This window comes from Crinia signifera, chromosome 6 (genome assembly GCF_055691185.1).
Source record: "Crinia signifera chromosome 6, ASM5569118v1, whole genome shotgun sequence".
NCBI lineage: Eukaryota > Metazoa > Chordata > Amphibia > Anura > Myobatrachidae > Crinia > Crinia signifera.
The window spans coordinates 268,712,227-268,727,706 of record NC_139222.1 but is presented as its reverse complement, the minus strand read 5'-3'; the positions used below and the strand labels follow the sequence as shown (position 1 = coordinate 268,727,706).

Here is a 15,480-nt window from a genome sequence, read left to right as displayed (position 1 = left end):
TGGAGAGATTGTGAAAAGAGATTGTGAACGTGGCACCTAGAAGCGTGGGTGTGTACTGCTACATCTGAGAGGAATCTTTTAAAATGACTTATATACAAATGTAGATGAGCCACAAAGCATTTAGTAAGAGTTACTATACTTGGTAAAGTGCTGGGAAATGGTGCTGATGATTCAATGTAAATGTATCTGTCTCTCATTCCTTTTCCTCCCAAAATGTAACAGTGTAATGTGGGCTAGGTGACATGAGGGAGATTGCTAGACTAATCAGGGAGAGAGGGAGATTGCAGCTATGTCAGGGAGTCTCCTGCAGAATGCAGGAGGGGAGGTAACTATGATGTAACAGTGTAATGTGGGCTAGGTGACGTGAGGGAGATTGCTAGACTAATGAGGGAGAGAGGAAGATTGCTGCTATGTCAGGGAGTCTCCTGCAGAATGCAGGAGGGTAGGTAACTATGATGTAACAGTGTAATGTGAGCTAGGTGACATGAGGGAGATTGCTAGACTAATGAGGGAGAGAGGGAGATTGCTGCTATGTCAGGGAGTCTCCTGCAGAATGCAGGAGGGTAGGTAACTATGATGTAACAGTGTAATGTGGGCTAGGTGACATGAGGGAGATTGCTAGACTAATGAGGGAGAGAGGGAGATTGCTGCTATGTCAGGGAGTCTCCTGCAGAATGCAGGAGGGGAGGTAACTATGATGTAACAGTGTAATGTGGGCTAGGTGACATGAGGGAGATTGCTAGACTAATGAGGGAGAGAGGGAGATTGCTGCTATGTCAGGGAGTCTCCTGAAGAATGCAGGAGGGGAGGTAACTATGATGTAACAGTGTAATGTGAGCTAGGTGACATGAGGGAGATTGCTAGACTAATGAGGGAGAGAGGGAGATTGCTGCTATGTCGGGAAGTCTCCTGCAGAATGCAGGAGGGTAGGTAACTGTGGTGTAACAGTGTAATGTGGGCTAGGAGACATGAAGGAGATTGCTAGACTAATGAGGGAGAGAGCGAGATTGCTGCTATGTCAGGGAGTCTCCTGCAGAATGCAGGGGGTAGGTAACTATGATATAACAGTGTAATGTGGGCTAGGAGACATGAAGGAGATTGCTAGACTAATGAGGGAGAGAGCGAGATTGCTGATATGTCAGGGAGTCTCCTGCAGAATGCAGGAAGTTAGGCAACAATGCTTTGGGTGCTACTGTATCTAGTGGCTGCCATGGCGCAATCACTTCAATTCCCCCCATAGAGGCAAGGAGCAGCATTAGCCTTTTATTATATAGGGTTGGCTGTTCGGGTCGACAATTGCAGAGTGTAGGACATTGATAAAATCAGTAATTTAAAAAAATCTATAATCCTATTTAAATATAAACTCTCCGTCTGACTGTTGTGATAACTTCCCACTGCCAGAACCATCTCCCTGCTTCAGAGACTATGGGTACACCTGTGTATTATGTCATTGTACAACCCATCCCCCATCTAATAGCGATTGTGTGCGCAGACGAGCAGATAGACATCAACTATGTCTCCAGTTTATTCCTACAACAGCCTGTCTTATCTAGATGCCAGATTTAAGGATGTGGAAGTAACACTTATGTGCTTTCATTAGTATTGTTGCTTGAAGGAAATAGAATCTCACAGGAATCTCATATTCCAAGATATGTTCTCACAAAGCTTTCTGCTAGAAGATGGACATACGCCTCACATGTATATTATGGATACAGAACGTATATTTATCAATACTGCAATAAAAATAGAAAGATGCCACAATTATCGCCAGTTCTTCCATGCTTTCCTTTTCATTCTAGCCTTTTGGGATCGGTACATGTTTAATATATGATGCATTGTATCAGTTTCATGTGAATTCTCCAGCTGCTTCGGTGAGAAGCAGGAGGTTTTAGTGATTTCAAATTGCCGGTGTGTGGTGGAGGAGGCGGAGGAGGTATGGGGGACAGTCGGTTGTGGTACGGGACTCCGACAGTCGGGATCCCGACAGTCATTATCCCGATGTCGGGATCCTGACTGCCCGGAGTCAGACAGCACGGCGAGCGCAAAAAAGCCCCTTGCGGGCACGGTGGCTCGCTACGTGAGCCACCTATTCTATTCTCCCTCTATGGGGGTCGTGAACCCCCACGAGGGAAAATAGTGGGTGGCTGTCGGGCACCCGGCTGTCGGCATTTTGACAGTCGGGATCCCGACATCGGGTAAACGACTGTCGGAATCGCGACTGTCGGGAACCCGTCCGGCACCCGGGACAGTGACGGGCTGGACTGGGGATACAAAAGCACATGGGCGTAATAACATGGAGCTACAGCGCCAACTGGGCAACCTAATGCCAAAGTCTCCTTGACGTGCCAAAAGCATTAGATCCTACATGGCAGTTGTATGACCTTCATTACATGCACATGGGCCGTATGACTGTCGAGTTCCTGAGCACTTATACACGTGTATTCAGAAGCATTACAAGGGGAGCTACATGTGTACTAGCCTAGGGTACCTGGAACCTTTCATCAGGCCCTGGATGAACCATTGGTAGCACAATCATATGGTCTTAGTATGGCCCCAGAGTGAACACTTTGCTTTTGGTGAAGCGCCCGTGTGGCTTCCAAGCCCACCCCCATCATATTACCTCTCAGAAACACCTCTACATTTTTCATACCCTGTGTCCGATTCTGTGCTGCGTCTCTGTGCTGCGTATCTGTCCAGAGCAATATAGCGGGCAACGAAGACAGTCAAGGACCTACTACATCCTGGCCATGGCTTGTTTAACCTGCTGCCATCAGGCAGACGCTACAGGGCTTTTCCCACCAGGTCCACCAGAAGCCTAAAAAGTTTCTCATGAACGCCTCACTGTCTAGTCGCGCCATAACCCTTTGCACATAATCTAAAGGTGGCCATACATCTACAGATCTATTGTCAGATTGGGCTGGTTGGAACAAAATCCTGGTAATGGATGAGAGCAAATGACAGTTGACCATTTGCTTTGAAATGCTGGAAAACTGCCAAACTGTCACTCATCCATAACCATGTTTTTGTTCCAACCAGCCGGATCTGACAATCGATCTGTAGATGTATGGCCACCTTAACACAGTGTCCCCTCGGAATAACTTTCTGTATGACTGTACATGTTCCCCCACCTGTTTATACTGTATGCTGTTTACTTGTTACCCACCTGGCTGCTGCACAGCAAACCAAACACAAATTCCTAGTATACGCAAGTATACCTGGCCAATAAAGCTGATTCTGATTCGTACATATCGGCACTTCCTCCACCTCTGTCTCAGTCCCTTATACATGAACAAATCCTACACCCCTAGCTAGACGCATTTAGTGCTGCCAAATGATAGCTATCGCACTGCTTAGCAAAACATGCTGGAATACATTCCATTACTGTTAGGGAATAGGGGGGGTGAAGGCTACAAGAGAGCGGTTCGTGATAAGAGGGGGAGGGGGTGAATCTCATTCAAAGTGATATGAAATATTAAGTTGCCAGATTCTGATTCTTGTGTATTTTTCTTTCAGAATATAAGATTGCAGACCATGAGGTTCCCAACGGGGCTGTAAATTACTTTTCCAAGGCTGGAGAGAAAGAAAGACACCTATAGGCAAACAATTATTCCAGCCAATTTTATATTGAAGAATGCTAACATGTCATTTACAAGATAGAGTCTGAATTAATTCCTTTTCAACAGCATCTCGCTAGGGTATATTATCTATAGAAACTAGTTTTCTGTCAATCCATTCAACAAGCTCTGTAGAAGAAAAAGTCATAGGATGGTATTATACATACGGGAATATACCAATAGAACCCTAGGGGAGAATGAACTAAGATGGGAGTTCTATTGGGTAGGGGTCATTGGGTTGACCCAATGTAGGTCAACAAGTATTGGGTCAACCACTGAAGATTGACATGGCTTAAGGTGGCCATACACACGCAGATTTATCTTCAGATCTGGCTGGTTGGAACAAAAACTTGGTTATGGATGAGAGCAGATGACAGTTGATCATTTGCTTGGAAATGCTGGAAAACTGAAAAAACTGTCACTCATCCGTAACCATGTTTTTGTTCCAACCAGCCAGATCTGAAGATAAATCTTACTAGTGTATGGGCACCTTTACAGTAGGTCGACACCTGAAATAGATCTACATGGCTAAAGTCAGCAGGATCGAAAGGTTGACACAAGCATTAGCTCGACAATGGGAAGGTTGACAGTCAAAAGATCTGCTTATTCAAGCTTACATGACTTTTGATTTTGCTCTGTTTCTCAATCTGACTCTGTTCTGTTTGCATTCATGCTGCCAATGAGTCTCCGCATTGCTGGCTCACCTTAAGTCTCCTGAATTCATGCCTCAGATCGCAGATTCCCCCCTGTCCTTTCCTCCAATTAATGCAAGGCTGGGAGGAGGTAAATATCCTGCTAACAGACTCAGAAACTGTCTTCAGTAACTTGTCTACCGGCTGCATGTTCCGGATCATCATCGCTGTACAAGCTCCTCTTACTGACACCTGTTCTGGACGCTTGTTGCTATCAGACAACAGTTCTGTTGCTACTTCGCTCCTGTACCTGGATCCTGTTTGTACTTCAAACTGTTACCCGCATTTAGCCCTTGCCAGACTTCCAAGCCGCAACCCAGACCTCCGTTGCTGAGCTGCGGTACATTACCATGATCCAGTTTCTAATCGCTATTGTCGCTACCCCGTCTTCAGCAGCTATCCAGACACTGTGTGAGATCCGGCTCAGTCCCGCATCCTGTTCCCAGTCACTGTTGGTAACCTGCCACTATCCGGTCCACAGACGTCATCCGGTTTCCAGCTGGCTTTCTCCATCTAGTGCCATTAACATGCTGTCTTGTGTCCAGTTGTTTATCAGACCTTCAGCCGCAGTGCAGCAGTCAAGTCTCCAGCCCTGAGCGCCTAGCTTTGCAGTGTTCCCGGGTCCTGCTTTTGTTGCCTATTTAAGTTGTTTCCGATGAAGTTTTCCGCCGAGGAGGCCATCTTAAGTTATCCTGTATCCTTGTTTCCTGTTATTCACAAAGGAGTAGAGATGTGCGGCGGCCACTTTTTCGGGTTTTGGTTCTGGTTTTGGATCTGGATCTCCCTTCGTGTTTTGGATCTGGATTGGTTTTGGCAAAACCACCCTTGTGGGTTTTGGTTTTGGATCTGGATTTTTCTGAAAAAAATGCTAAAAATGGCTAAAATAACAGAATTTGGGCCTGTTTTTGCCCCTAAAGTATTATTGACCTCAATAACATTAGTTTCCACTCATTTCTAGTCAATTTTGATCACTTCACAGCCTACAAAATTGTTTTAATTTACTGTAGTTGGACCAAAAGGGTATACCGAGGTAGCTGGATGACTAAGCTAAGCGACAGCAGTCGGCATCACATACATGTGGACCTTACACTTCCAACCTGGCAGAGCGGCACTGCAGGGGCAGACAGGGTGGCAGTTTAATAAACTATCCCAAAAAAAGAGAACTGCTCCAAACAGCAAATACAAAGAGGTATCGGCCTTGTCATGACTGGTGGTAGCAGCTTCAGCACTCCCACTATTTCCTCCTCCATCATCCTCCAAAAATGTGTTTTTATTTATATTTATTACTTTTATTTATTTTTCTTACTTTACACTGGACACAGCCTGTCACACTGGACACAGCCCCTTGGACACTGGACACTGCCCCTGGATACAGCCCCTGGACACTGCCCCTGGACACTGGACACAGCCTGTCACCCTGGACACAGCCCCTGGACAATGGACACAGCCTCTGGACACAGCTCCTGTACACTGGACACAGCCGTCACACTGGACACAGCCCCTGGACAATGGACACAGCCGTCACACTGGACACAGCCTCTGGACACCGCCCCTGGACACAGCTCCTGTACACTGGACAATGGATATATGTCACGCTGGACACTGGATATATGCCGTCACACAATGGTTAGATGTCACACTGGCCACTGGATATATGTCGTCACACTGGACACAGGATATATGTCGTCACACTGGACACAGGATATATGTCGTCACACTAGACACTGGATATATGTCGTCACACTGGACACTGGATATATGTCGTCACACTGGACAATGGATATATGTCACGCTGGACACAGGATATATGTCGTCACACTGGACACAGGATATGTCGTCACACAGGACACAGGCATAGGCGTGCGCAAGGGGGGTGCCAGGGGTGCACAGGCACCTCCTAAATCATAGCTGAGGGCTGGGGCTTTCCAACGAGCCCAGCCCCGTGTCTCTAGCCCCCTGGGAACCGGAGATACTGCCAGGCAAAGCTGGAACGTTTTCCCTATAGGATAACATGGGACCCGCTAATTCCGACCCCCACCCAGTTCAATGGCTGCCAGTTCCCCCTTCGGCATCACTGAAGCTCGAGGTTGATTTCAGTCGAACCCAAATCGCTGGGCCTTCAATCTGATACCAGGCGGATCCATATGGATTATTTGATTCCAGGGATATTGAGGTTAAACCGTTTTTTTTTTTTTTTGTATGTGTGTGTGTGTGTGTATACTATGTGTGCGGGCGGGCATTTGCCCCTGGGCACTTGGGGTACAAGTGTCCCGTGCCCGCCACAGCCTCCTTCCCTTTTGAGCGGCTGACCAGATGCTGCCTGCCGCTGACAGGTAAAGTAGCTTCAGTGTGCGGCGTGCAGCATCCGGCCAGCAGCTCAAAAGGGAAGGAGGCTGCGGCTCCGGTGGGCATCTTATAAGAAGAGTGCACAGCGCTACCCGGAAGTGTGGATTCACGGGAGCGCTGGTGTGCAATGCGCACCCCCAGCAATGAGCATGAAACTCCCCTTGTCAACGAGCATTTAACCACCCCCTTCCCAGGGAGCATGTGACTCCTGGCAAAGAACATTTCACATCCCCCCCCCATGGCATAATCTGTAATGGCCATCACAGTCTGAGGCGTAACGTGTAATGGGCATCATGGTGTGAGGCGTAACATGTAATGGGAATTACACGTACAACGTGTAATGGGCATTATGGAATGTGGTATACTATGTAATGGCTGTGTGATGTGTAATATGCATGTAAGTATGTGTTAATTTTTGGCGCGCGCCTTCGACGTGCACAGTCCCTATTGTCCCTGTTTTAATAATATTTTTTTAAGCCCTAACATAATGTGTAATGGGCATTACGGTGTGTGGCATGTGTGATGGGCATTATTGTGCGTGACATTATGTCTAGTGTGTTTCATTATGTGTAATAAAAGGAGATGATGAACACGCCCAGTAGATAGTGATGGACACGCCCCCTCCAATGGTGCACCCCCTAATAAAACGGGCTGCGCACGCCTATGGACACAGGATATATGTCGTGAGTGACTCGTGACACTGGACAATGGATAAGATATAGGCCGTCACACTGGACACAGCCCCTTGTATTACTGCAGCCCCTGTACACAGTGTACTACTCAGCAGCACTGCAGCCCCTGTGTGTGAGCACTGCAGCACTGAGTTAGTTAGTTAAATCACAAAAACACAGGGTTCAGGGCTAAATAAATCACAACACAGGGCTTAGGGCTAAATAAATCACAACAGGGCACGGGCCACAGGACAGCCCCTGGACAGTGGACACTGCAGCCCCTGCGTGTGAGCACTGCAGCACCTAGTTAGTTAAATCACACTACAGGGCTCAGGCCTATAAACAGTCACTGACTCTCAAGTCTACAACACAGGGCAGTGAGGGCAGGTCACGGAGCACAGCACAGCACGGAGCACATGGCACGGAGCACAGCACAGGGCAGTGAGGGCACAGGTCAGGTCACGGAGCACATGGCACAGAGCACAGCACGGAGCACACGGAGCTTCCCAACCACCCTCTTCCCTCTCCAAGATTGGAGTGAAGATGGCGGGGCGCGCGTGCGTCTTTTATAAGATCCCGCTCCCGCGAGAATCCGACAGCGCGATGATGATGTTCAGCCTCGTTATTGGTCCGGAATTCAGGCGGGAACTCCCGAGCCGGCACGGATCTGGCCTGGATCCCTGATATTCGGATCTGTCGGATCTCGGGGATCCGGACCCGCTCATCTCTACAAAGGAGGCCATGTTAAGTTAATCCTGAGTTTAACTAGTTTTGTTATTGCCAAAGAGGCATACTTCTGTTGTTTTACCTAGAGACTTTGCTCAGTTGTTCCAGTCCAGGGACTCTACCTATAGGTTATACTGCAATATTCTGGTATCCTCAGATTCAGTCCGCTCCACTGTGCTCCTGTATCTTTCCGACTAAGTTATCAGACAGGAGTTCTGTTCAGTTGACTCCTCGTATACTAGGTTAACGGAGGGTACTTTCTGCAGAGGGCTGCGACCTGCTGACCAGATGCAGCCAAGTCTCTAAACTTCCTTGCAGGGGTCCCTAGTGAAAACCGCTGGTCAGTTAGACCCCGTGCCTCTGTTAGGAAGTTCTGTCAACACCCATGTTACCTAGTTTATGTGCAGACATTGTATCCACCACAGCTCACCTATGTCGAAACTGGGTTCCCAAAAATCCACAGTTGTGACACTCTTCATTTGTCCTCATCCTGCCTGCCTGTTGTTTAATATATGTTGTTCCAAAGATATGTTAGCTCAACATTTGCCGTGACTTATTTACCTCTGCCTTCCAGGTCTGCCAGACTGTTTGCTGGTTAAACATCTTCTACAGAATCCAACTTAGGGGTAGTGATCAATTAGAAGAGAAGTAACATCGGGAACAAGAACAGCAGCTTGTTTCGGCTTATCCTTACATAGTATAAAAGAGAGTCCCCTAATCTTGAAAACCGCAGTTTTCACTATTGTGTAGTGCAGTTCTTGAGGAAGTTTAAGGTATATTAGCCATTAGCCTATCCAATATGGGAGCCGAGCAATAATAATTTTGTGAACCAAGTTTATCATTGAAGCGTGCCATGCGTGCTTGCTGTTTAGCTCGCTCATCAGTATATAAAGCATAGAGGAACGAACCTGTGGGAAGCATGGCTGGGTCGTTAGTTAGAGACAATTGGAAAGGGTGGGGTGAAGCAATTAGCCACAAGAAAGCATTGTGGATAACTGAATTCCCCCTTAATCTACTTTACTCTAACCTACAAAGGCCTTACCCATTCCTGCCACCTTCATACCAAACTATGGCCCTTATTCTGGTTGGTGCGGCCAGAGCCGCACACGGTGCTCTGGCCGCACAAACCAATCCCCGCCCACGAGACGGATCGCCACGGCCGTCCGTACACGGACGGCTGGCGATCCGCATAAAAATGGTGGGGCGTACGCCTCCACCATGGTGGGAGCTGCCCCCTGCATTCGATGGTCGTCGACCATCGAAGGCAGGGCCGCACGCCACAGCAGCTCCCGCAAGCTGAGACCACACGGACAATCGTCCGTGTGTTAGCTTGTATGGGGGCTGAGAGCTGACATCCGGCGACGTCAGCTTTCCGCCCCCATCAGTGGCGTCATACCCTCATTAGCATGCATACGCCCCGCGTTTGCATGGGAACGCCCATGAAACGCGGGGCGTATACATAGGGAAATGAGGGTATGAAGCCCCTCACGCCCCTATACGCCCCCTTTGCGGCGGACGAAATACGTCTGCGGCGAATGGGGCTGCACATGCGCAGATTGACCTCTGCGCATGTGCAGACTAAAAACATCGGCGGTACGGCCGCACGCGGGCCGTACCGCACGATGCAGAATAAGGGCCTATACACTCCATCCAGTCCTCTACACTCTACCAATAAGTGGTGCCTTAGCACCCACTGATAACCACATGTAACTCTCACTTTCTCTACAACTTCTCTTGTGACCCTCATGTCCAACAGGACTGTCCATCTCCCTCTAGAACAGAGGTGGCCAAGCCTGTCCTCAAGATCTACCAACAGTTCATGTGTTTTAGGCCACCTGTGGATCAATAGTAGGAATGAATGCAGCAGGTTTGAAAATGTGACAGTTAGTAATGACTACAGCTGTGCACCAGCTAGGGAGTCTGGGAAATGTGACAGTTAGTAATAACTACAGCTGTGCACCAGTTAGGGAGTCTGGGAAATGTGACAGTTAGTAATGACTACAGCTGTGCACCAGTTAGGGAGTCTAAGAAATGTGACAGTTAGTAATGACTACAGCTGTGCACCAGTTAGGGAGTCTGGGAAATGTGACAGTTAGTAATGACTACAGCTATGCACCAGTTAGGGAGTCTGGGAAATATGACAGTTAGTAATGACTACAGCTGTGTACTGGCAAGGGGATTTGGAAAACGTGAACCGTTGGTAGATGTCGAGGACCGGTTTGGCCACCTCTGATCTAGAATTTTCAACCCGAATATTATTGAAACCTACTGTACCAGTTTTTCACATAATTATAACAATAGAAAACAATGAATCATGGTTGGCTAAAGAAAGGTGTCATTTAAAGCCAAATCTACATCCTAGTGGGTATATGACTTCTAAAAACATTATATAAAAGCTAAACAAAAGTAAAGAAATCCATTAGGAGACCTGTATAACATATAAATTAAATAAATATTTCATAAAAATCAGAATACCTACTGTTGCCAGGTAACTGCATCCACTGCTTTGCCAGCGACCTTCATGAAACTGCAACACAAAAAGAAACACTTTTTTAGTTGATATTGACATTTTTAATTGATGCCGGCTCATGTCAAAACCTTCCCTTCTGCAGCACACATCCAGTAATATGTTGTAATGTTTCTTCTTTGTGTATATATCACATGGGGACATGATAGCAAATGATATATACATTTTATATGACAATATTCAATAATAAAACATAAATGGTGGAATACAAAGATAGGTTATACCAGGCTGGATATGTTTTCAGTGGAGAAACGGTGGTTGAGAGGTGATATGATTGGTTTGTTCAACTACAGGATTGGGAATCATATGGAACTGGGAGATGATTGGTCACTAACAGGCTTATACTTAGGACACGCGGGCATGTACTGAGGCTCGAGGGAAAGAAATTCTGTACTGAATTAAGAAGAGGATTCTTCACCAATAGAGCAGTGACATTCTGGAACTCATTACCAGTGGGGGTGATTACGGCAACTACTGTTAATGTATTTAAATCAAAACTGGATACATTTTTGGCCACTAAGGGAATCTTATAGATGTGACTTACTCAAGTTAGATAGGTTGAACTCGATGGACTAATGTCTTTTTACAGCCTTATTTACTATGTTACTATGAGTTACAGTACTGTAATTTCTTACTTGGAATTGGAAAACTATTCAGGCATTTAAGCAACTAGTTGTGTATCTTGTTCCAACAGGTAACCATTTTTATTGTGTACCATGTACATTTATTCTCATTAGGTTTTTATTGTGCCTTTAATACTTGCACAACAATGTAATAGTTTGGAAATTAAATTAATTTGCATACTCTACATTATATATATATATATATATATATATATATATATATATATATATATATATATATATATATGTGTGTGTGTGTGTGTGTGTGTGTGGTTACATCCGTGCTACTCTCAAGCCAACAGGTGTGGTGTACTAGATCTAGAGTACACAGATAGATCCTCAATATGTTGACTGACAGCCCCGTCCCGGTTTCAATTCAGCTCAACATTAACAAAAATCCATTTCCAGTAATTGTTTCTTGTACAGTATATGTGCTCTTGCTGACATACGTACTCCCTTTATCACAGTTTATTAACAAATGAGTGTCATGTTGGGCCCGGGGACATAGTATATAAATGAGGCTTATCAGCTAAGACAAAAAGAACAGTAAATGCAATTTAGTATATGGAAGAATCCAATATAATAATGTTGTAATAATGTATCCATGTTTTCCAATGCAACTGATTTTTGTATGATTTTGAACCATGATTATTTTATTATGAACTAAAGCAAAACAATTTGTCAGTGGCGCCCACACCGAAGACCAATTACAATGCACACAGAGGCTACAAGCATGCAGTGTGACGCTAGCTAAAGGCCTAATAACAGAATATGTGAACTGATGACAGCTGTCTACTTGTTGCAATAAAATAGGATTACTTACTTGTTACTGATGTTCTCCACAGATCTACTCTTTTGAACAATGCCGCACTTCCATGGACCTGGCAACCACTGATGCTGTACATTGTCAACAGTCTAAGGGTGCATTTGGAACGCATTTGTCTGCCAACATCAGCCCCTTTTTTTCCCCCAAACGCGTCGATCCCATGCTACCGCCTTCACCTTTGACCGGCCGTTGGACCAAGGGGATCTGAAGATAAAGTGGAGTATGTTGGGTAAGTGCAGGTTTGTAGAGATGATCAATGCAGAGAACATCAGTCACAAGTAAATATAAAACTGGGGGAAGTGGACCAATAAGAATAGGGCTTCTTTCTAGATGAAACATTACACATTAACATTGCAGAATGGCGGAGGGGTGCTTTCCATATTGACGGCAACCTGATTTGCAAATCATTGTTGTATCGTTTCCTGAAGTCTCGCAGTCGGAAGGTTTCTGATGTCATGTATGTGTCACGGCAGGCAGTGAAAATTCACATTTTGCAAGTCAGCTCTGGATTTTCTTGCAGACAAGTTGATGTTTTTGAAGCCAATTTGATATGTTTTTTTTTTTATCTCCACCAGATATCAGTGTACCCATTAACAATGATTTACAAATCAAGTGGGGGAATTAATTGTAAAACAATTAGGTGCATTTGATCTAAAAGTACAATTCATTTTAGAATGACATTTAGCACATTATACAGTTCTGTTCTTTGACATGCATGGTCATGCTGTAAGTATTTAGATATCATTAAAGTACCTTTCGGTAACAAATTGGTCAGTATGACTCCATATTTAGATATTGTGAAACATTCAAACATATTAACTTAAGGTGCCCATACACTAGTAAGATTTATCTTCAGATCTGGCTGGTTGGAACAAAAACATGGTTATGGATGAGTGACAGTTTGTCAGTTTTCCAGCATTTCCAAGCAAATGGTCAACTGTCATTTGCTCTCATTCATAACCATGTTTTTGTTCCAACCAGCCAGATCTGAAGATAAATCTGCGTGTGTATGGCCACCTTTAGACACATACATTTGAAAAGTGCCAAGACCAAACAAATGATGTTTAAAGCTTAACAAGTATATTGGGAAGTATATTGGGAAAAAGAAAGCTACATCTCAAAAATAAATATTTAATGTAAGCCATATTCTTTCTCATCTATCTTTGCAGCAGGAACGGGTTCCTTTAGTTCCGCCCCGAGCAGGCATCACCACACCTGCATTATCAGGGGAACGCCCTGCTACCGCCCCCTGCCCGCCCCTTTCCCTCCCCTCCTCGATTGAATGGCTTGGTAGTTCGCTCTCGGGGTTTGCCCATGTGCATATAGACGCACGCACGTGAGTAAACCCCAAACATCAGGGAAGGGGCTGAATTCAGGAAGATACATGTGAGTCATTGCAGTATGATACACAAGCTGCCATACGGCATCTTTGTAGCACTGATCCGCTGTATGAATGAGACCGGTCAGTGTCTTATAGGGAGGGGTGGGAAGGATGATTTTGTCCTGGATGAAGTTCCACCACTGACCACATACACCTGCATCTTCTCCATCTTTTTTTCCTTTTACAGAAAACTGGTCCTAACTTTAATGGTACTATAACAAAAAAGAGCCTTTAACAAAAACGACCAATAATTATTAGTTAAATAAAATAGTTACTCTGGCCGCTCATGAAAATTGGAACGATTTTGGGTTGGGGGTATCGAATGGCTCACAGACAATATCTAGGTACATTCAATATTTTGACATTATGGATCGCAGACAATGGGGGTATTTAATCCCCGCCGCTATTTCCGATGGGGGAAATATTGGCAGGTGCCCATTCAATGCTGTCTTGGCTGACAGCGTTGAAGAGGCAGATCGACAGAACGGGCCCGACTTTAGATGCTGTCGGGCCCGTTTTGCCGAGAAAGGCCGTGAATTGTCGTGATCACGGATTGATCTCGACAATCCACAGCCATTTATGTGGACACGCCCACTTTTTGACTATCGGCAGGCGGGACATTGAATCCCACCTGGCGATTTGCGGTCAAGCAAAACGGAAATGGACCATGGTCACGGCTGTCGGGACGTACCGACAGTCGTGACCCGGGATTGAATACCCCCCAATGTCTAGGTAGACGGTCAATAGGTTGACATCGACAAAAGGACGACATGCACTAGGTCAACACTGACAAATGGTCGACACATGAAAAGGTTGACATGCATTTTCACAAAATGTATTTGGACTTTTTCATGCATCCACGCTAACTATGCAAGGGTACAAACTACACTTATTGGGGTTCCACATGCTCAGGGGTTGACAATGATACCATAAAAATGTGAGAAACTCATGTCGGCCTGTCCATGTAGACATTTTGTGTGTTTTAACTTTTTTGACAAACATACGCAGCCTAGAGAACAGGCCCATTGTTTGTGCATAATGGCCTTAGCACTTAGCATCGCACATTACTCATTACCATGGTGTTATGATCACAAATATAACATTTAATTGTGACGTAAAACTGGATCAGTAAAAAAGGGCAATTGTCACTATGAAATGGTCCGGGCATCCTTAGGTTTCGATGTGCAGCGTCTCAGCTGTTGCAACATTAGCAATACTGTCTCAGCGGGACAGTACTGGGAGCCTGTGGGGGTCTTTTCTTAGAAGACAAATTATTATTTTGAATATTAAAAGCCATTAGCTTGTAAGCATAGTCGGGTAGAATGGAGACATAATAAGTGGACAAGTAATCTGGAACCGTCTATGGATTTATGCTCCTCATTGTAGAGTATGTGACGTTTCTGGGGACGATGAGCAGAGCAATGTCCTGATCTGAGCGCATGATCCATAAAATAATTATCTTTTTGCAGCATGGATCAGGAAAGGGGGAAGGAACTGAGCGAATTTGGAGACGTTCCTGATTTTTGGCTCTCGCATGAGTTTTTAGCTCCACAAACGGAATCCAAACTTACTTAACCTTGGACGTTGCCGGAATCATTACTCCGTCTTGGCAACAATAATGAATACACAATCCACATTAATGTGTTCATAACCGATATCATTTAAAAATAAATTTAAATATTTGTTGCTTCAAATAATGGTCTCCCTGATGGCTCCCTACTTTCAGCAGTTACAGAAAATATAATAAGTCTCAAATGAGCAATATATTGGCATAAAGACTGAAAGGTTCTGACTAATGAGCAGGGCCACAGCCATATGTGAATTATCACATGCTTTAAGGCAGGCATGGCCAAACCGTGGCCCTCCAGCTGTTGTGAAACTACACATCCCAGCATGCCTTGCCATAGTTTTAGCATTCCATAATAGCAAAACTGTGAAAAGGCATGATGGGACTTGTAGTTTCACAACAGCTGGAGGGCTATAGTTTGGCCATGCCTGGTTTAAGGTGATAGTTCTGGAGACTGACAGCATCACTTCTGGGGGCGGGGGCCTGATGTAGACGTCATCAAGCCCT

General features: G+C 45.3%; 1 protein-coding gene across 4 annotated transcripts in view; it reads right to left on the bottom strand.

The window, feature by feature from the left end:
• HPSE2 (heparanase 2 (inactive)) overlaps positions 1–15,480 on the bottom strand; it is a 333,369-nt gene that overhangs the window by 56,652 nt on the left and 261,237 nt on the right. For all 4 annotated transcript variants that reach the window (XR_014444637.1, XM_083149563.1, XM_083149565.1 and 1 more), the window contains one exon: positions 10,529–10,576. Coding sequence is in view for 3 of the 4 variants with exons in the window: in XM_083149563.1 (XP_083005689.1) it covers positions 10,529–10,576 (48 nt within the window). In the remaining variant the exon portion in view is untranslated. The remainder of the gene's footprint in view (positions 1–10,528; positions 10,577–15,480) is intronic.